The sequence below is a fragment of the Heterodontus francisci genome, chromosome 19 (assembly GCF_036365525.1).
Source record: "Heterodontus francisci isolate sHetFra1 chromosome 19, sHetFra1.hap1, whole genome shotgun sequence".
In the NCBI taxonomy this organism is placed as follows: domain Eukaryota; kingdom Metazoa; phylum Chordata; class Chondrichthyes; order Heterodontiformes; family Heterodontidae; genus Heterodontus; species Heterodontus francisci.
The window spans coordinates 44,410,452-44,430,932 of NC_090389.1; the positions used below are offsets into that span (position 1 = coordinate 44,410,452).

Sequence of the window (20,481 nt, forward strand, 5' to 3'; positions counted from 1 at the left end):
TGCAGTGCTAACCACTGCGCCACTGTCATGCTATATTTTCTCAAATTTTCATTGTTTTAAAGTGAAAATGCATTTCCGTTAATTAGGGTTGAAGAAAGGAAGGGTAGCCATTAGATCTACCTCTCAGTCAAATAAGTCCTTCTGAATTGTTGGTGAAGGCTGAATAGGGTTGCATTGTGTTTAACCGTAGCAACAGTATGAGCCCAATAAGTCATCTTGTTCCATCTTTCATGTAAGGCTCCTTGTGTAGCCACTGCTGTTAAAACTGAAAGTTTGCACGTAGAACTGTTCAGAACTTACGAGTCTTTTAATGTCTTTTCTGTATTTTTATCCCTGGTGTATTATAAGATGATATCTTGTAAGATTGTAAAAGATGATGTCTCCCTTATAAACAGTTAATGGAGCTGGCCTTGCCATGGCAACATGCGATATCATTGATCTTCATGGAGGAAAACCAGCAAACTTTCTTGATCTGGGTGGTGGTGTACAAGAGAATCAGGTGTACCAGGCCTTTAAGCTGCTTACTGCAGATCCTAGGGTAAGATGATATATCTGTAAACACAAGTTTTGCAACACGTTGCGCGGGAAGAGGAATGGAATAGAATAGTAAGTGTTTTAGTATTGATATTTCTTTTTCGAGTTTAAGGTTTATAAATAATTTAAGTTTAAATGAGATTTTAGTTATGTACACATTTGTGTTGAAAATATCAATACGTAGGCACTAAGTTCAATGATTATTGCAAGCATATTTTTTGAGCACCAATGATCTGCAATTATCTATATAACTTTGTACTCCAGCCACAAAACTGTACATCTATAAATTTATTTATTCACATATTGCTTATTTGCAAATTGGGAAAATGCTAACCATCTGCAGAGATTCTGCTTAATACCAACAGGGGAAATCAAATGCAAATGTGAATCCACACAGCTTATCTGTGATATTCACCAAACTTCACTGTTAGAATGAAGCTACTACACTTTCTTTAATATTCATGTTACAATAATCATCTTTAATGTCTGCCATTCCTGGTTTTCTTGCTTTTCTCACTGTTTGCATTTTCATATGTTTGCCTTGCTTGCAATTTTTAGCGGATAAGTTAAATTGAGCTACAAATTGCAAAAACATTGAAATGTTTTTACTAAACTCAGTAGCAATTGAAGTGATTTTCATTAAAGCAGATGCATTACATGGCTTGAAATCCCTGCAGTAACAACCACTGTCTATAAATACCTTCCCTGAAATATTATACAGTTGCAAATCAGCCAAACCTTTTTAATTATTTTTAATAGCGTTCAGTTAACACAGTAGGTTTGTTTAAAAAAGGAAAACTTCAAAATTATGGTCATTAAGGTTATACAATGGAGCTAATATTTACATTAGAGGGATAAGGCATCAAATAAATAACTGCTTTGTACGTATTAGCAATAGCACAGTAACTGTGTTAACAATATGAAAGGGATGATGACCTTTCATTCTGTTCATTCTTCTTGATGAGGAAGATAGTTCTGTCAGATGGTGAGGAAGCCAATATGAGAGAATATCCTACTTGACCTTATGCACACTAACCTTCACTAATAGATAAGTATCATGCAGACCCACCACCCCGCATCTGCCAGGAATGAGGCATGTTAATTTTGCCATATGAACATTGATTTCAAACTGTTGCTGGAGCGAGGAAATGACTTGTTAAACAGTTCAGCTGTAGCTGGAAAAAACATTTGCATACTAACAGACAGTGCTTGGAGAGACAAAGGGCAATTCCCTGCTCCAACTTAACCCACAATGGACTTTGAGCACCAGGTATTGTGTGTAAGAAGAGACATTCTAGAGTTGGCTAAGACAATCCACAAAGAGACATGGTCAGACCAACTAGTCACATGATTAACCTGCTTGGCAACCTGGGATTTTTTGAGTTGTGTGCTCCTGGAGTAAGAAGACCTCTCCTGTCTGCTTCCATCTTTTTCTCACAAGTCTCTGAACCCACAGAGGACACATGAACTTCGAGAGAAAGGTCTCCTACATCGAACAAGGTTTAAGAAGAATACTGGGCCCCAGTGAAAAGCAAGCAAGGAACAGTGACCAACACCATCTTCAGATATTGCCCCAAACCTTTCCATTTTATTTCTTCTGCTCTTTTCTGTCTATATCTGAATGTCTGTAGTGCGTATGCATGCTAGCATGGTAGTGTCATGTATCCGTAGACATTAACTGAGTTTAAGTTTAATAAAGTTCAACGTTTTTTCTTTAAACCTAAGAAAACCTGTTTGGCTAGTTTCTTTGCCTTATAATTGAAAGTTAATGAACAAGGATTCACTAAGAGGGAGCTTAAAAAAAAAGTGTGTTAAAAATAAAACCCTCTTATGGTAAGACCAGGTGAAGGCTGAAAGGGAACCCTGGACCTCTTTCTCACCTGGTCGTAACAATACGAATATCTATCATAGTATTGCCCCCCCCCCCCCCCCCCCTTGGTGAATCCTTGTTCACTACTTTCCAATTATAAGGCAAAGAAATGAGTACAAACGGGCTTTATTAGGTTTAAAGAAGAAAAGTTAAATTTATTAAACTTAATAAAAATTCTAATTCGGTTAACACCAGTGGATACATGCTGCGCTCCACGCTAGCATGCATACGCGATACGCACATGCAAATAGAGACAGATAAGAGCAGAAGGAAAGATAGTGGAACAGTTTGAGGCGATCACCGGAGGAGGTATTCTTTGTTACTGTGCTTCGAGCTCGCTGTAGAGTCCTTTTGTAGGTTGATCTTGCTTTTTATTGGGGCCCAGTATTATTCTTTAACCTTGTTCACTGTAGGAGACTTTTCTCACTTGGGGTTCATGTGTCTTCAGTGAGTTTCAGTTCTGTGAGAAAGAGATGGAAGCAGACAGGAGAGGCTGTGGTGAGCCAGCCATGCAAGGTCTTTTCAGTCCAGGAGCAAACAGCTTTCTCCCAGTTCAAAACCTCTGTGGCAAGTGCAAATTCAAAAAAAACTCAGATGCCCAGCAGGTTAGACATGTGACTAGCTGGTGTGACCACGTCCGTTTGTGTATTCGGCCATCTTAGCAGTTAACCTGGAATGCGAGCTCCTCCACCCTCAACGTCTGGTAATCAAAAGTCCTTTGTGGATTATTGGAGCAGGGAGTAGCCCCTTTGTCTCTCCAGCCAAGGATCCATTGTGTTTTTTTTTAACCAGGTCTTTCTTCACTCCAGTAACAGTTTAAAATTAATGTTTATGTGGCAAAATTAATATTCCTTATTCTTGGTGGGTGGGGGCCTGCATGACAACATCTTAATTATAGTGCCGAAGATCTGAGTATCAAAATTAGCTGCCACCCCCAACTAAGTTGTGGAGCGCTTAGATTCACAGCACAGGACAGCACCAAGGTTAAAATCAGTGTTCTTAAAAAAAAAAAAGTATATCAAAAAGTAAGGATTAGATGAAGCCAAACTTGGATTTTGAAAGACTGAGGAAGTTCATGTGTTCCACAGTTCTGAGGCTCTGGAAAATAATTCTCAACTGCAAGAGGTCTAATTTAAAAAGGGATCTAGCTCAGGTGGATTGGAGTTGAAGATTGGCAGTTAAAACAGTAACTGAACAATGGGAGGTCTTCAAAGAGGATATATTTTGGATACAGACTAGAGACTTTCCCATGAGGGAGAAAGTGACGGCATCCAAAGCTAGAGCTTCCTGGATGATGAAAGATATAGAGATTAAAATGCGGAGCAGGTTACATAGTATTTACAGCACAGAAACTGGCCATTTGGCTAAAAGGGTCCATATCAGTGGTTATTGTTGTATGATTGCCTTTAAGAGTGATATTCCTTTAAGATCTTAGTATGCTAATGAGCTCAGTACCAGGATGTAGTCATGTGACTACAAGTTGGGGTCACTCTGCAACTATAACACCTGGAGGAAGGTTCTGATAGTTAGCTCTGTACTGTATATAGTAATTTAGCTATCATAAACCTGTTTGAGATCTTCAGCATAACTGGACTCCACATATATCATTTATGTTGCATCAGACAACATGAAGAACACATTACATGGTAGCAGCTGTGGTGAAAAGACAAAGTCTAGGTTTGAAGACCACAAGTAAAACAGTTCTGAAAATAACCATTACTACAGCCAGTAGGGAGAAAGTTCAAGAGAAATACTGGTCCAAACAGTGGACAGAAAAAGAACTCACCTCCAGCTATTGAAGACAGAGCTCAGAACATCAGACTGCAAATAAATTGGGTGAGTCATTATGCCGATAGTCGAGGAATACTGGTTAAAATAAAACCAGCTTCGAAGACCCGATTCCTCTCCCAGGCAGTTCGTCGGCGCCATTACAGGAAGCATCCGATTGCAAAAAGCGCAGGAAAACCATAAAGGCGGCAGAGTCTCTTTTCACGCAGCCAGAGTTTTAAACAATAAATAATTAAATCACTCGAGCATGAAGCAGAGTTTCCATTCATGTAGCTGCCAAAAAACAATTAACCACTCGAGCGTGAATGCCATAAACAAATACAGTAATTTTAAACTGTTGCTGGAGTGAAGAAATGACTGGTTTAAAGAGATCACCAGACATTTGACTGGAGGACATTTGCATACTAAGAGACAATGCTTGGAGTGACAAAGCAACTACTCACTGTTCCAATTAACCCAATGGATTTTGATCACAAGACATTGAAGGTGTAAGAAAGCTCAAATTCCAGTGTCTGCTAAGATGGAGAATCCACAAACGCAGGAGTGATTAAACCAGCTGGTCACATGACCAACAGGCTGGCCCAGGCTTTTGAACTAGACATAGGACAGTTTGAAAACAGACTGCAGATTGCAACTGAACCTGGAACAAGACAGCCTCTCTCCTGGATGGCTCTCTCTCGCTTTCTCACAAGCATTCAGACCCACTGAAGTCGCTTAAACCTCAAGAGAGAAAAGACCCCGACATCAAAACAAGTTAAGGTGTGCACTGGGCCCCAACAAACAGCAAGACTTACCGGCAACCAAAGATTCCACATTGAACTCAAAGGACTGTAAATACACCCAGCTATTACCTCAAACTTTTCCCCTTTATTTTTCCTACTTTTTCTGTCTTATCTGTGTGTGTGTTTATCACGTATGCATGCTAGCGAAGTCATGTCGCGTATTCGCAGTCGTAAACCAGATCAGAATTTAAGGCTAATAAACTTCCACCTTTCTTGTTTAAATCTAAGGAAACCTGTCTGATTGATTTCTTTGCCCTACAATTGGAAAGCATTGAACAAGGATTCACTGAGGGGGGAGCCAAAACACGCTGTTTTTAAAATTAAACCTTGCTACAGTTAGAAAAGGCAAAGGCTGAGAGGGAACCCCTGGACCCTTTGCTCAGCTGGTCGTAACACCATACTTAGAGTACTGTGAGCAGTTCCAGTCTCCGTATTATAAAAAGGGAGTGCAGCGAAGGTTTATCAGACTGATTCCTGGGATGGTGGGACTGACATATGAGGAGAGATTGAGTCCGTTAGGATTATATTCGCTGGAGTTCAGAAGAGTGAGGGGGGATCTCATAGAAACCTAAAATTCTAACAGGACTTGATTGGATAGATGCAGGAAGGATGTTCCCGATGGTGAGGGAGTCCAGAACTGGGGGTCATAGTCTAAGGATATAGGGTAAACCTTTCAGGACTGAGATGAGGAGAAATTACTTCACCCAGAGAATGGTGAGCCTGTGGAATTTGCTACCACTAAAAGCAGTTGAGGCCAAAACATCGTATGTTTTCAAGAAGGAGTTAGATATAGCTCTTGGGTCTCAAGGGATCACAAGATATGGTATGAAAGCAGGGACAGGCTACTGAGTTGGATGATCAGCCATGATCATAATGAATAGTGAAGCAGGCTGGAAGGGCCGAATGGCCTACTCCTGCTCCTATCTTCTGTGTTTCTCCCCGTATCCCTTGATCCCTTTAGAACTATATCTAACTCTTGAATATATTTAATGATTTGGCCTCAACTGCTTTCTGTGGTAGAGAATTCCACAGGTTCACCACTCTCTGGGTGAAGAAATCTCTCCTCATCTCCGTCCTAAATGGCTTACCCCGTATCCTTAGACTATCACCCCTGGTTCTGGACTCCCTCACCATTGGGAACATCCTTCCTGCATCTAGTCTGTGCAGTCCTGTTAGAATTTTGTAGGTTTCTATGAGATCCCCTCTCATTCTTCTAAACTCTAGCGAATACAATACTAATCGACCCAATCTCTCTTCATACGTCAGTCCTGCCATCCCAGGAATCAGTCTGGTGAACCTTCGCTGCACTCCCTCCATAACAAGAACATCCTTCCTCAGATAAGGAGACCAAAACTGCACACAATACTCCAGATGTGGCCTCACCAAGGCATTGTATTATTGCAGCAAGACATCCTTGCTGCTGTATGTGAATCCTTTCACTATGAAGGCCGACATACCATTTGCCTTCTTAACTGCCTGCTGCACCTGCATGCTTTCTTTCAGTGATAGGTGCACAAGGACACCCAGGTCTCGCTGCACCTCCCCCTTTTCCAATCTATCATCGTTCAGGTAATCTGCCTTTCTGTTTTTGCCATCAAAGTGGATAACCTCACGTTTATCCACATTATACTGCATCTGCCATGTATTTGCCCACTGACTCAACCTATCCAAATCACACTGGAGCTTCTCTGCATCCTCCTCACAGCTCACACTCCCACCCAGCTTTGTGTCATCAGCAGACTTGTATATATTACATGTAATTCCCTCATCTATATCATTAACATATGATGTGAATAGCTGGGGTCCTAGCACTGATCCCTGTGGTACCCCACTTGTCCTGTTTGCCACTCGTAAAATGACCCGTTTAGTCCTACTCTTTGTTTCCTGTCTGCCAGCCAGTTCTGTATCCATATCAGTACCTTACCCCTAATCCCATGTGCTTTAATTTTGCATGCTAAATAATGGTCAAGTATCCAATCTTTCAATGAGTCCCTCACAACTAGTGTTTCTTCTAAGATTATCAATGCATTCTACTGCGAAATCTATTAATGTTGCCCTTTTGGTCCCACTTCACTGCCAAAGTCACAGTAAAGGAGGAGGTAGTACCGAGATTGGATAGGATTAAAAATAGATAATGAGCTACTTAAAAGGTTGGCAGCGCTCAAAAGCAGATGAGCCTCACAGCCTGGATAGGATGCCTCCTAGCTTGCTGAAGGAAGTTAGGGTGGAATGTACGAAGGCTCTGACCACAATCTTCCAATCCTCCTTAGATATGGAAGTGGTGCCAGAGGACTGGAGGATTACAAATGTTAGCACCCCTGTTAAAGAAACAGGGGAAGGATAAATCCAGCAAATATAAGCCAGTCAGCCTAATGTTGATGGTGGGGAAACCTTTAGAGACACTAATCTGGGTTAATATTAATCATCACTTGGGAAAGATATGCATTAATAATTGAAAGCCAGCATGGGTTTGTTAAAGGCAAATTGTGTTTGACTAACTTGATTTGACTTATTTGATGAACTAATGGAGAGGGTTGATGATGATGTTGCATTTGATTTTTCTGTTTATGGGCTTTCAGAAGACATCTGATGAAGTACCATAGAAAGACTTGTTAGCAAAATAGAAGCCCATGGTATTAAAGGTACGTTGGCAATGTGGATACGTAATTGGCGAAGAGACAGAAGCGAGTAATGTTGAATGGTTGTTGTTCAGACTTAAGTGCAGTGTGCAGTGGTGTCCCCCAGGTGTCGGTATTTGAACCACTGATCTTTTTGATATATATCAATGACATAGACTTGGGTTTACAAGGCATAATTTCCAAGTTTGCAGGTGACATGAAGCTCAGAAATGTAGTAAATGGTGAGTAGGATAGTAATGTACTTGAGGAGGGCATTGATGGACTGGTGAAATGGGCGGACACGTGACAGATGAAATTTAACTCCGAGATGTGTGAAGTGATTCATTTTGATAGGAAGAATGAGGAGAGGCAGTATAAACTGAGTGGTACAATTTTAATGGGGATGGAGGAACAGTGATTTTGGGGTTATGTGTACACAAATCTTTGAAGTGGCAGAACAACTTGAGAAGGCAGTTTTAAGAAAGCATACGGGAGCCTTAGCTTTATAAATAGAGACATAGATTACAAAAGCAATGAAATTATGCCAAATCTTTGGTTACGACCAGGTGAGAAAGGGGTCTAGGGTTCCCTCTTAGCCTTCACCTGGTCTTACTGTATCAGGGTTTAATTTTAAACACACGTTTTTGTTTAGCTCCCCCTTAGTGAATCCTTGTTCACTAACTTTCAATTATAAGGCAAAAAAACTGGCCAAACAGGTTTTCTTGGGTTTGAAGAAAAAACTTTGAACTTTATTAAACTTAAACTCTGATTCAGTTAACGACTACGGATATGCAATGCACCTATGCTAGCATGCATACACGATACAGACATGCAGATAGAGACAAAAAAGAGCAGAAGAAATAAAGTGGAAAAGTTTGAGGTAATATCTGAAGATGGTTTTGGTTACTGTTCTTCAAGCTTGCTGTAAAGTCCTTGATTGTAGGTAGGTCTTGCTTTTCGTTGGGGCCCAGTATTATTCTTAAAACTTGTTCGATGTAGGAACACATTTTCTCTCTTGAAGTTCATGTGTCCTCTGTGGGTTCAGAGGCTTGTGAGAAAGAAATGGGAGCAGACAGGAGAGGTCTTCTCACTCTAGAAGCAAACAGTCTTTCTTTGTTCAAATTCTTTTGTACAATTCAGAAGAACCCAGGTTGCCAAGCAGGTTAGTCATGTGACTAGCTGGTCTGACCACGTCTGTTTGTCTTAGCCAACTCTGGATTGTCTCTTCTTACACACAATACCTGGTGCTCAAAGTCCATTGTGGGTTAAATTGGAGCAGGGCATAGCCCTTTGTCTCTCCAAGCACCGTCTGTTAGTATGAAAATGTTTTTTACCAGCCACGGCTGATCTGTTTAACAAATCATTTCCTTGCTCCAGCAACAGTTTAAAATCAATGTGCATATGACATAATTAATATGCCTCATTCTTGGCAGATGGGGGGTGTGCATGACACTTTATAAAATAGTAGTTAAGCCCCATCTGGTGTGGCCAGTTATGGGCACTACACTTTAGGAAGGTTGTCAAGGCCTTAGAGAGGGTGCAGATGAAGTATAACAGAATAGTACTAAAACAAAATGCTGCAGATGCTGGAAACCTGAAACAAAGATACAAAATGCTGGTAATACTCAGCAGGTCAGCCAGCATCTGTGGAGAGAAAAGTAGTGTTAACTTTTCAGGTGGATGACCTTGCAGGCTTTCTGTTTCTGTTTACTAGAATGGTACTAGGGATGAAAGACTTCAGTTACGTGGAAAGATGAGAAACTGGTGGTGGTCTGCTCAGTGCAGAGAAGGCTAGGGGAGATTTGATAGAGGCATTCAAAATCATGAAGGGTTTTGATAGGGTAAGTAAAGAGAAACAGTTTCCGGAGTCAGATGTGCCTGCAACAGAGGAAGCAGATTTAAGGTAATTGGCGAAAGAGATGGCATGAGAATTTTTGTTTACATAGTGAGTTGTTCTGATCTGGAATGTACTTCCTGACAGCTGAAAGCAAATTCAGTAATAACTTTTCAAAGGCTGTTAGATGTATACTTGATGGGGAGAATTTTACAGTGTAATGGGGAAAGAGAAGAGGAGGGGGACTAATTGGATAGCTCTTTCAAACAGCTGACAAAGGCGTGATGGGCCAAAGGGCCGCCTTCTATGCTGTATCATTCTTTGATTCTCCGTTGAAGATTTAGATGAAGATCATCTTGGAGAGCATATTTGGAGCTTAGAAAGAGCGAGAGAGGAGACTTCTATGGAGTACTGACCACAGTAGCATTGATGAGAAACAACATCATCAAAGTTATCATGCGAGAGAGAGAGAGGTTGGAATCTAGAGTTGGGAGAGAAACCAGTCAACGAGCATTTTCTTATATCATTCCCCTCTGTGTGTGTCAAATTCTAGAAGGTTCTTCCAGGTGTGGCAGTGCAATTCAAAATACTGAGATGATTGAGGTTCATAGAGTTCTAAACACATGGTGAGACTCTGGATTAGGTTCCCATGTACAGCATTGTGTCATTAAAATTCTATAAAAGACCGCCATCTCAAAATCCTATTACATAACAATGTATAAGCAATCCATTCTAGAAAAGGGAATTTTAATTCTTTGTGGACTGTGTCACGGTCCTGTAGTTTTTACGGGAATATGCGGTTTACCTTTTAAGGCTTGCAAGGGATCAGTATTGCCTTAAGAGCCGACAAGCCTCAGGAGTTGTAGAAGGGTGCATTCTCGATATCATTGAAACAACCACTGGGAATGAGTCGCATGCGATACATTTATAACAGTTCAGTTTTGAACTGGCTTATTAGTGGAAGACAGTTTGTTCTAACAGAAGCCACAGACACAGAGGACAGCTGGTGTTAGCACCTGAAAAAAGAGCTCTCTACCATTTAAACTGAAGGAATAGGATTTTAGTCTGTTTATTATTATCTCTCAAAATTCTAAGAAAAAGTCAAGCCAAAACACAGATCTCTGGTAATTTAAATTGAAGAAAGGGAAGTTCAACAGTGACCATCTTTTATCCCTCAAAAACTCGAAAGTCAGATTGATTCTGTTGAAAGTCTTTGCAAGTCGCTAATTGTTGAAATTCGCTGGAGAAGGAAAGCAACATCCTGTGAGAACTGCGAGCAACATCCTGTGAGGACTTGGAGCAACATTGGACTGTAAATTTGCAAGGACTCTTAATTTTTTCTATTTAAATATTGTTTATATCTTCATAATGTTTAAGAATTTAGTTCTTCGAATTAAAGTGTTAAGTTATTGATTTTTTAAAAATTCATTCATGGGATGTGGGCGTCACTGGCTAGGCCAGCATTTATTGCTCATCCCTTATTGCCCTTGAGAAGGTGGTGGTGAGCTGCCTTCTTGAACCACTTCAGTCCATGTGAAGTAAGGACACCCACAGTGCTGTTAGGAAGGGAGTTCCTGGGATTTTGAGCCAGCGACAGTGAAGGAATGGTGATATAGTTCCAAGTCAGGATGGTGTGTGACTTGGAGGGGAACTTGCAGGTGTTGGTGTTCGCATGTATTTGCTGCCCTTGTTCTTCTAGTTGGTAGAGGTCGTGGGTTTGGAAGGTGCTGTCTAAGGTGCCTCGGTGTGTTGCTGCAGTGCATGTTATAGATGGTAAACACTGCTGCCACTGTGCGTCGGTGGTGGAGGGAGTGAATGTTTGTGGATGGGGTGCCAATCAAGCGGGCTGCTTTGTCCTGGATGGTGAGAGTTGTTGTAGCTGTACCCATCCAGGCAAGTGGAGAGTATTCCATCACACTCCTGACTTGTGCCTTTTTTTTTTAGATTAGAGATACAGCACTGAAACAGGCCCTTCGGCCCACCGAGTCTGTGCCGAACATCAACCACCCATTTATACTAATCCTACACTAATCCCATATTCCTACCAAACATCCCCACCTGTCCCTATATTTCCCTACCACCTACCTATACTAGTGACAATTTATAATGGCCAATTTACCTATCAACCTGCAAGTCTTTTGGCTTGTGGGAGGAAACCGGAGCACCCGGAGAAAACCCACGCAGACACAGGGAGAACTTGCAAACTCCACACAGGCAGTACCCGGAATCGAACCCGGGTCCCTGGAGCTGTGAGGCTGCGGTGCTAACCACTGCGCCACTGTGCCGCCTTGTAGATAGTGGACAGGCTTTGGGGAATCCGGAGGTGAGTTATTCGCCACAGGATTCCTAGCCTCTGACCTGCTCTTGTAGTCACCATATTCATAGAGCTACTCCAGTTCAGTTTCTGGTCAATGGTAGCCCCTAGGATGTTGATAGTGGGGGGATTCAGCAATCGTTATGCCATTGAATGTCAAGGGGAGATGGTTAGATTCTCCCTTCTTGGAGATGGTCATTCCCTGGCACTTGTGTGGCACGAATGTTACTTGCCACTTTTCAGCCCAAGCTTGGATATTGTCCAGCTCTTGCTGTATTTCTACACGAACTGCTTCACTATCTGAGGAGTTGCGAATGGTGCTGAACATTGTGCAATTATCAGCGAACATCCCCACTTCTGACCTTATGATTGAAGGAAGGCCATTGATGAAGCAGCTGAAGATGGTTGGGCCTAGGACACTACCCTGAGGAACTCCTGCAGTGATGTCCTGGAGCTCAGATGATTGACCTCCAACAACCACAACCATCTTCCTTTGCGCTAAGTATGACTCCAACCAGCGGAGAGTTTTCCCCCGATTCCCATTGACTTCAGTTTTGTTCGGGCCCCATGATGCCATACTCGGTCAAATACTGCCGTGATGTCAAGGGCAATCACTCTCAACTCACCTCCTGAGTTCAGCTCTTTTGTCCATGTTTGAACCATGAGGCTGTAATGAGGTTAGGAGCTGAGTGGCCTTGGCGGAACCCAAACTGAGCGTCACTGAGCAGGTTATTGCTAAGCAAGTGCCGCTTGATGGCACTGTTGATGCCACCTTCTATCACTTTACTGATGATTGAGAGCAGGCTGATGGGGCGGTAATTGGTCGGGTTGGACTTGTCCTCCTTTTTGTGTAGAGGACATACCTGGGCAATTTTCCACATTGCAGGGTAGATGCCAGTGTTGTAGCTGTACTGGAACAGCTTGGCTAGGGGCGCGGCAAGTTCTGGTGCACAGGACTTCAGTACTATGACCGGAATATTGTCAGGGCCTATAGCCTTTGCAGTATCCAGTCCCTTCAGTCATTTCTTGATATCACGCGGAGTGAATCGAATTGGCTGAGGTCTGGCGTCTGTGATGCTGGGGACTTCAGAAGGAGGCAGAGATGGATCATCAACTCGGCACTTCTGTCTTTCGCACTAATTTTCTGGGCTCCCCCATCATTGAGGATAAGGATATTTATGGAGCCACCTCCTCCAGTTAGTTGTTTATTTGTCCACCACCATTTACAGCTGGATGTGGCAGGACTGCAGAGCTTAGATCTGATCCGTTGGTTATGGGATTGCTTAGCTCTGTCTGTTGCATGCTGCTTACGCAGTTTGCCACGCAGATAGTCCTGTGTTGTAGCTTCACCAGGTTTTTGCCTCATTTTGAGTTATGCCTGGTGCTGCTCCTGGCATGCCCTCCTGCACTCTTCATTGAATCAGGGTTGGTCTCCTGGCTTGATGGTAATGGTAGAGTGGGGGATATGCAGGGCCATGAGGTTACAGATTGTGGTTGAGTACAATTCTGCTGCTGCTGATGGCACACAGTGCCTCATGGATGCCCAGTTTTGCATTGCTCTATCTGTTCGAAATCTATCCCATTTAGCACGGTGGTAGTGCCACACAACACGATGGAGGGTGTGCTCAATGTGAAGGCGGGACTTTGTCTCCACAGGGACTGTCACTCCTACCAATACTGTCATGGAAAGATGCATCTGACAGATTTAAAGACACCTGGTTTAGTTAGCCTCATTTGGAGGTTAATATTTGGTACAATTTGACTGGGTCTTTCTTTAATTTGGAAAGTTTTGAATGATATGTTAGCTGATCAGTGGAACGACAGGATTGAATTAACAGTGCGTTGATGCCACCACATTCAGAATTGTATATTTTGATTGGGGGCTTTGACTAGGAGCGGTCAGTCATAACAACTGTATTATTTTCTACCTACATTTACCACCAATTAACTTGCTGTGTCTTTCTGCTTCTGTGCAATATGATTGTTAAAATCAGCCTTAAATTAATAGATTTTTTTAACAGTATGACCGTGTATTTAACATCATTTGGAGTAAGTTGTAGAAAGCGATGGACATTCCATGTTCTCTCTGATACAATGTGCCATGATTCTGCAGCAGTGTACTTGTAAGCAGCTCTGTTGATCTGCTCTGGTATGGGTTCCTAATGGATGTTGTACATGTTATAATGTTTATAAATTGCATCTTCTGTGGCTAGATTTCCATTTTTCTCTTTTCCCTGTATACTGTCCAAATATTCCAGGGGCATAATATCCATAACTTCAGCATGTTAACAAATTCCTGAACTTGTTCATTGGGAATATTGCATTTGTGACTGTTCACAATGCCACATCGTAAAATGAGGGTTGAAGGCAGGCAGTCTCATTGTTTAAGTAACAAAGTTAATATCACCTTCATTCTCATTTGGACTGATACAACTCATTTCAAAACTTTATCATTATAAAGAATTAACTTTTCAATATACTTCCATCAAAGAAGTTCTTGTGTAGTTTGTGGATTTCAGCACTATTGGCAACTTCACCTTGCTGAATTTTTCTAAAACATCAGACAGTCAAAAAGTTTTACAACTGGTATCCCAAATATACTTCCCTGAAAAATTATGGAAAAAGTTTCATTGTGTGGGAGACTGGTAAATTTTAAACACATATTGAAGACAAATGATGACTGTACGATTGAGATAGCTTAATTTTAGATATATCAGAGTAGTTGCTGAAAGGCTAATGTACAGAATTATGGCCTCTGTCTTTCAAAGCATGCATTTTCTGTAGTCATTACTCAGAACCGATGTCCCATTTCAAGCATACTGCACCTTTTACATACTCCATTACCTCTGTCCTTTTCCGTTGTGTATGCAGCATAGAAAGGCTTTTTCAAGCTTTCTACTGTCTCTCTGGAGGTGTTGAGTTGGGGATGAATCCACACTCGTTGAAGGGCTTCGGTTTTGCTTGGCTCAGTTGCAACTTGAATGCAAATGAATTTTATTAACATTGAAAATTTTCTGAGAGGCATTCATGTAAAATAAAATGTAAACTGGGCATTAAATTTCTTCTGTCATTCAGCAACCAGATTTTGGATGATTAAACCATTTATTTTGAAGGGAGACAAGGCACTTTAATAATTTTGTTTTACAGTAATTCTCTTCCAACTGAATTAATGGAATCCGTTTACGTGATTTTAGTCCAATTCATTTTATTGCACACCTTTCCAACTTACCCACGAGAATGCATATCGCATTGTTTTGTTTTGAAAATCTGCTACCTTGCAGGCTAGGAAAAAATATGGACAAATTTAACTTATCTGTGTACCATAGATAATGCATTGGACTGTTGAATGTCCCCTTAATGCAACATAGTGTGAAAGATAATTCAGAAATTACCCTTCACTTAGCACATTGCAAGTTCTATAAACTGAGAAATTCCACGGCTGTAACATTATTGGCTTCTAGAGGAACTAACGCAAAACTTGAATATAATGTGTGAATAGCTTTTAACATCATGATCTGACGTTGCTAGTCATAGTAGTAATGCTCTTTCTGCAAGTGTGCAAAATGCATAGAGCAATTCTGAAGCATTTCATTTTGTTTTCATTTATATGAAATCAATGTGGAACTATATATCAGATTTTTGACAGAATTCTCGTACTTTGTTGTGTCGGTGCACCCTTCTGCTAAAACCTTTTGATGGCTACTATTTTATTAAGTACTCTGTTTAAAAATAAGGGGTTACCCATTTAAGATAGAGATGAGGAGAATTTTGTTCTCTGCAGATCGTGAGTCTTTGGAACTCTCTTCCTCAAAAGGCAGTGGAAGCAGAGTCTTTAAATATTTTTAAGGCAGCGATAGATAGATTCTTGATCAGCAAAGGGGGTGAAAGGTTATCGGGGGTAGGCAGGAATGTGCAGTCGAGGTTACAATCAGATCAGCCATGATCTTGTTGAATGGTGGTGCGGGGCCGAGTAGCCTACTCCTGCTGCTAATTTGTATGTTGGTATGTTTGTATTATTATTACCTACAACTTTAAATAGAGGATTTGTCAACTATTTTAAGGAAATGTGCTAATACCCATTGTTCTCCATTCCCTTGTGAAAACAACCTGCTTTATTATTATGTAACGCTTTCTCTTAACTAGAAACATAGAAAATAGGAGCAGGACAGGAGTAGGCCATTCGGCCCTTTGAGCCTATGATCATGGCTGATCATCCAACTCAGTAGCCTGTTCCCGCTTTCGCCCCATACCCTTTGATCCCTTGAGACCCAAGAGCTATATCTAACTCCTTCTTGAAAACATACAATGTTTTGGCCTCAACTGCTATCTGTGGTAGCGAATTCCACAGGCTCACCACTCTCTGGGTGAAGAAATTTCTCCTCTCAGTCCTGAAAGGTTTACCCCATTTCCTTAGACTATGACCCCTGGTTCTGGACTCCCCCCACCATCGGGAACATCCTTCCTGCATCTATCCAATCAAGTCCTGTTAGAATTTTAATTATTTTCCAGAGCACTAAGTAAAGGTCAAGTGTTTTCCCACACAAGGGAGTGAAATTGGAAGAGGGAATTACCTCAGATTGTCTTTTGTATCTTTGATTGCTTCAAATTTGTCAATGTTAGAAACCTGGATAGTTACTTGGCAAACCTGTCATATGCAGATGATATGAAATGTAATGCACCTAAAGTGGGGAAAGAAATAACTTTAAAGTGGACAAAAATAAATAAACTACTTTGTGTTTAAAATCAAACCCTGATGCTTTCCTTCTGTCAATGCAGTGTTCTATTTATCACATCTTAAGTTGAATATCAGTGACGCATGTTGTGTACCTGTCTAATCTGGAATCTTATTCAGCGGAACATTTGAAGTAGGCACAGAGAAGAATGTAATTTTGCCAGTAGAATTTTAAGGTTACAACGTTTAGTAGGATTTTAAGTTTTTAAACAAGAGTTTAATCATAACTTCCTTGGAAATCATTTTCAAATATTATGAGTTGAAAATTTACTTCAACTGGTAAATTAATTTTTTGAAAAGAAAAATGAGGGAACAGTACCTTTAGTACATTATGGCTGCATTCAGGTTAGTATTTGACATTTCATGTAGCCTATAGAAATGAGGCACTTTCTTTAAAACTTTTAACATGATTGTTTTCCTAATCGCGAATAATTGGACAACTGAAGACTTGGCTAGCAATGGTGGAGGGAAAGCAGGGAGTAGGTGGGGGTTGCACAAATGATCATGATTGGATGCACAGAGTGTTTTGGGCATGAGTTGTTGGGCTAGAGGAGGTTGCAGAGATGGGAGTGGCCAGGCCATGACAATATTTAAATCAGCAATTAAGAATTTTAGGGCATTAGGGAAACCCTAAACCACTGTTTGTCAACAAGGACAGAGATGATAGTTGAGTAGGAGCTGGTACGGGATAGGATATGTGTAGCAGAGTTTTGAAAGAGCTGATTAGGGTGGAGGATGGGATGTTAGCCTGGAGAGCATTGGAATAATTGAGTCTGGACAAAGACATAGATGAGGGATTCAGCAGCAGGTGCACTGAGGTAATGGCAGTAGCGGATGGTGATTTGGAGGTAGGTGATTCTTGTGATGGAGAGGATGTCAGATTGGAAGTTTGTCTCGGGGTTGAATAGGACGTGAAATGGTGAACCTCTGTTTTCCTCTTGAGGCGTTGTCAGGGACAGGGATAGAATCGCTGGCAAGGATTCCAAGGTTGTGGTAGGGGCTGACGATGACAACTTTGGTTTTCCATTGTTTTATTGGAGGAAATAGTTTATTCACAACTGGATTTTGGACAAAAAGGTTAAAAAAAAAGTTTACACAAAACTATAATCTAGGTGTCTGATGGTATGCCACTGTGATATATGTACAATTTTGGGAAATAAAAAATAACTGCAAGAAAGAAAATAGGTACCAATTGTTTCCCATTCGAATGAGATGTTAAATTTTTAACTTATGATTTTAATTAAACTCATCAAGGTAAAACAGTATAAAATCATATAAAACTTGATGTACTGTCAGATTCCTGCTGTTAATCTTAATAAAGGAAGGACTGAATACTTTATAATCAATTCAGGATTTTTCTGTTATACTGAAATTTATGGCTAGGAATTAAATTAGTTGAGCCTCATTAACCCTGCATTTAGTTATATAATTAAACATCAATTCATATTTTCATATAACTTGACTTTCACCTTATGCTTGGTGAATAGGACATAATATTTTTGATGGCGATGATCACTTACTATGATCTAGTCGTTGCAACATAGCCCCTCATTTTAGGGACCCTGGGTGCTCCCGTTTCCTCCCACAGCCAAAGACTTGCAGGTTGATAGGTAAATTGGCCATTATAAATTGCCCCTAGTGTAGGTAGGTGGTAGGAGAATTGAAGGAAGGTGGGGATGTGGTAGGGAATATGAGATTAATGTAGGATTAGTATAAATGGGTGGTTGATGGTCGGCACAGACTCGGTGGGCCGCAGGGCCTGTTTCAGTGCTGTATCTCTAAATAAATAAAGAAAAAATAAATAAACTCCGTAATCCTATCTGTTTATATCTGTGGTTTCAAATTGTTTATTGTCTAAAAATTAATATGAAAATTTGTCTTTGTGTAAGTAATAACAAGATAACATTTTGGCTATTCTCAACTATTGCTGACAGGGTTTTTAAAAAAAGTTTGTATTTAAGGGTACATTTACAGGGAAGTTTAGTGTTGGTGTCAAGCAGGGTTGTCCAACCTTTTCGGGTGGAGGGCTGCATTATGACTTTTGCACGGCCTGGGAGCCCGGTAAGCAAATTTCGAAAGATAAAGGTATGAAAAATTCATCTTACCAGTAAAAACAACAACAAATGTGCATTTTGGGAAAAAGCTTTAAATGAGAAGACGAATTTATTGACTTACGTTCTCATTACTTTGTGAAAATTGATTTAGTGACATACTTTGGGCAGCACAGTGGTGCAGTGGTTAGCACCGCAGCCTCACAGCTCCAGCGACCCGGTTCAGTTCTGGGTACTGCCTGTGCGGAGTTTGCAAGTACTCCCTGTGACTGCGTGGGTTTCCGCCGGATGCTCCGGTTTCCTCCCACAGCCGAAGACTTGCAGGTAGATAGGTAAATTGGCCGTTGTAAATTGCCCCTAGTGTAGGTAGGTGGTAGGAGAATTGAGGGAAGGTGGGGATGTGGTAGGGAATATGGGATTAATGTAGGATTAGTATAAATGGGTGGTTGTTGGTTGGTACAGACTCGGTGGGCAAAAGGGCCTGTTTCAGTGCTGTATCTCTCTGTGACCTGGCACTGTTTTGCTTGCAGAAGTAGTCAATCTCTGCCCGCACACTTGATGTAGCGATGCAGAGTATTCTGGATAGATATCCATCTGTCAGGAGTGATCTTGATCTCTCTCTGTCGCTGTCTCTCTTTCTCCCTTCCTGTGGTGCCCTCCCCCCTCTGTGTTGTTCCCCAAGTCTGTCGTCCTCGCCCTTTGACCCCCCTCTGTGTGCGCCCCCCCCCCCATCCCACTTGTGTGCCCCCCCCCCACCTTCTCTGTCAGTTGCATTGAGCAGGAACGCTCAGCGCAGCAGCTTTGTGGTTGGACAGTTTGTTTAAGAACATCGTGTGGAGTTGGGAACGCACTTCCCAACATCAGGTAGATTCATGGTTTTCCGGTGGGCTCCTGCGTCAGCAGCTGAGCTGTGAATCTGACGGTGCGATGTTTTTGAAAAAGCCGGTCTGCAAGAAGAAGAAGGCAAAGTGAAATTTCCCATCTCCAGTCATGAAGCCCTGGCGAGCATGAGGAACAGCTCCAGGTGCAATTTACACCCATGGGCCGGATGCAAACCTTTGGTTGGCCAGATCCTGGCCTGCGGAACCTATGTTGGACTGCCTTGGTGTAAAGCCACAATAACTTTGTACCAACACTAAACTGGTAAAAACCGGAGGCAAAGCCAAACCCAATTTCTAGGGTGAAGCAGAATGGAATTCCCTGGAGGTGTCCAGTCAGGTAGATTTAAAACTTGTCTGTTGAACTCCCTGGGCACTTTTTAAATCTACCTGCTGTTATTTATAATATTTTGGGAGATGAGATGCTCCTCTTCCCATTATCTAGATATTTAAATTTCTGACTTCAGAGTGTCAATTCTGCCCACGCAGGTACCCAGCATGTGAAGTCCTCTTTGCTAAACAGAGCAGGCAGGAGCCAGGCAATATTAACAGTCCGTTAACGCCCTATCTGTACTAATGCTTTGTCTTTCAACACACCATTAACATATCTTTGCTCCATGACCTTCTGGTCAGCTATTCTGTGACCTTGTCCTATCTACACCTCCTTTGTTATCTCTTTGTTATCCCCCCACTTTACTTGCTTATAACCTTTTACATTTCTAATATTTGCCAGTTCTGAAGAAGGGTCACTGACCCGAAACGTTAACTCTGCTTCTCTCTCCACAGATGCTGCCAGACCTGCTGCGCGTTTCCAGCATTTCTTGTTTTTATTAACAGGGTTCAGCCTGGCTGAAACTCAAAGTGCAGCTACTGGTCTCCGTTACATTGTAAACCTAAAATAATAAAGTAGCAGTCACAGAAACAACAGCAGATATAATAGTTCTGAGTGCCTGTGTTGGGGAGCTGATGAAGCTTTTTTCAATATGAACCAGGAATTAGTGCTAAAGAAATGACAAGAAAATGAAGTAGACATTTCATATCAAGGATTCATGTTACAAAGCAAGGTTGAAGTAAAAAAGA

At 41.4% G+C, this 20,481-nt stretch overlaps 1 protein-coding gene across 2 annotated transcripts in view; it reads left to right on the forward strand.

Annotated features, from left to right (window-relative positions):
• suclg2 (succinate-CoA ligase GDP-forming subunit beta) overlaps nt 1–20,481 on the forward strand; it is a 447,524-nt gene that overhangs the window by 279,670 nt on the left and 147,373 nt on the right. For both annotated transcript variants that reach the window (XM_068051564.1, XM_068051563.1), the window contains exon 9: nt 396–538. In XM_068051564.1, the coding sequence (XP_067907665.1) occupies nt 396–538 (143 nt within the window). The remainder of the gene's footprint in view (nt 1–395; nt 539–20,481) is intronic.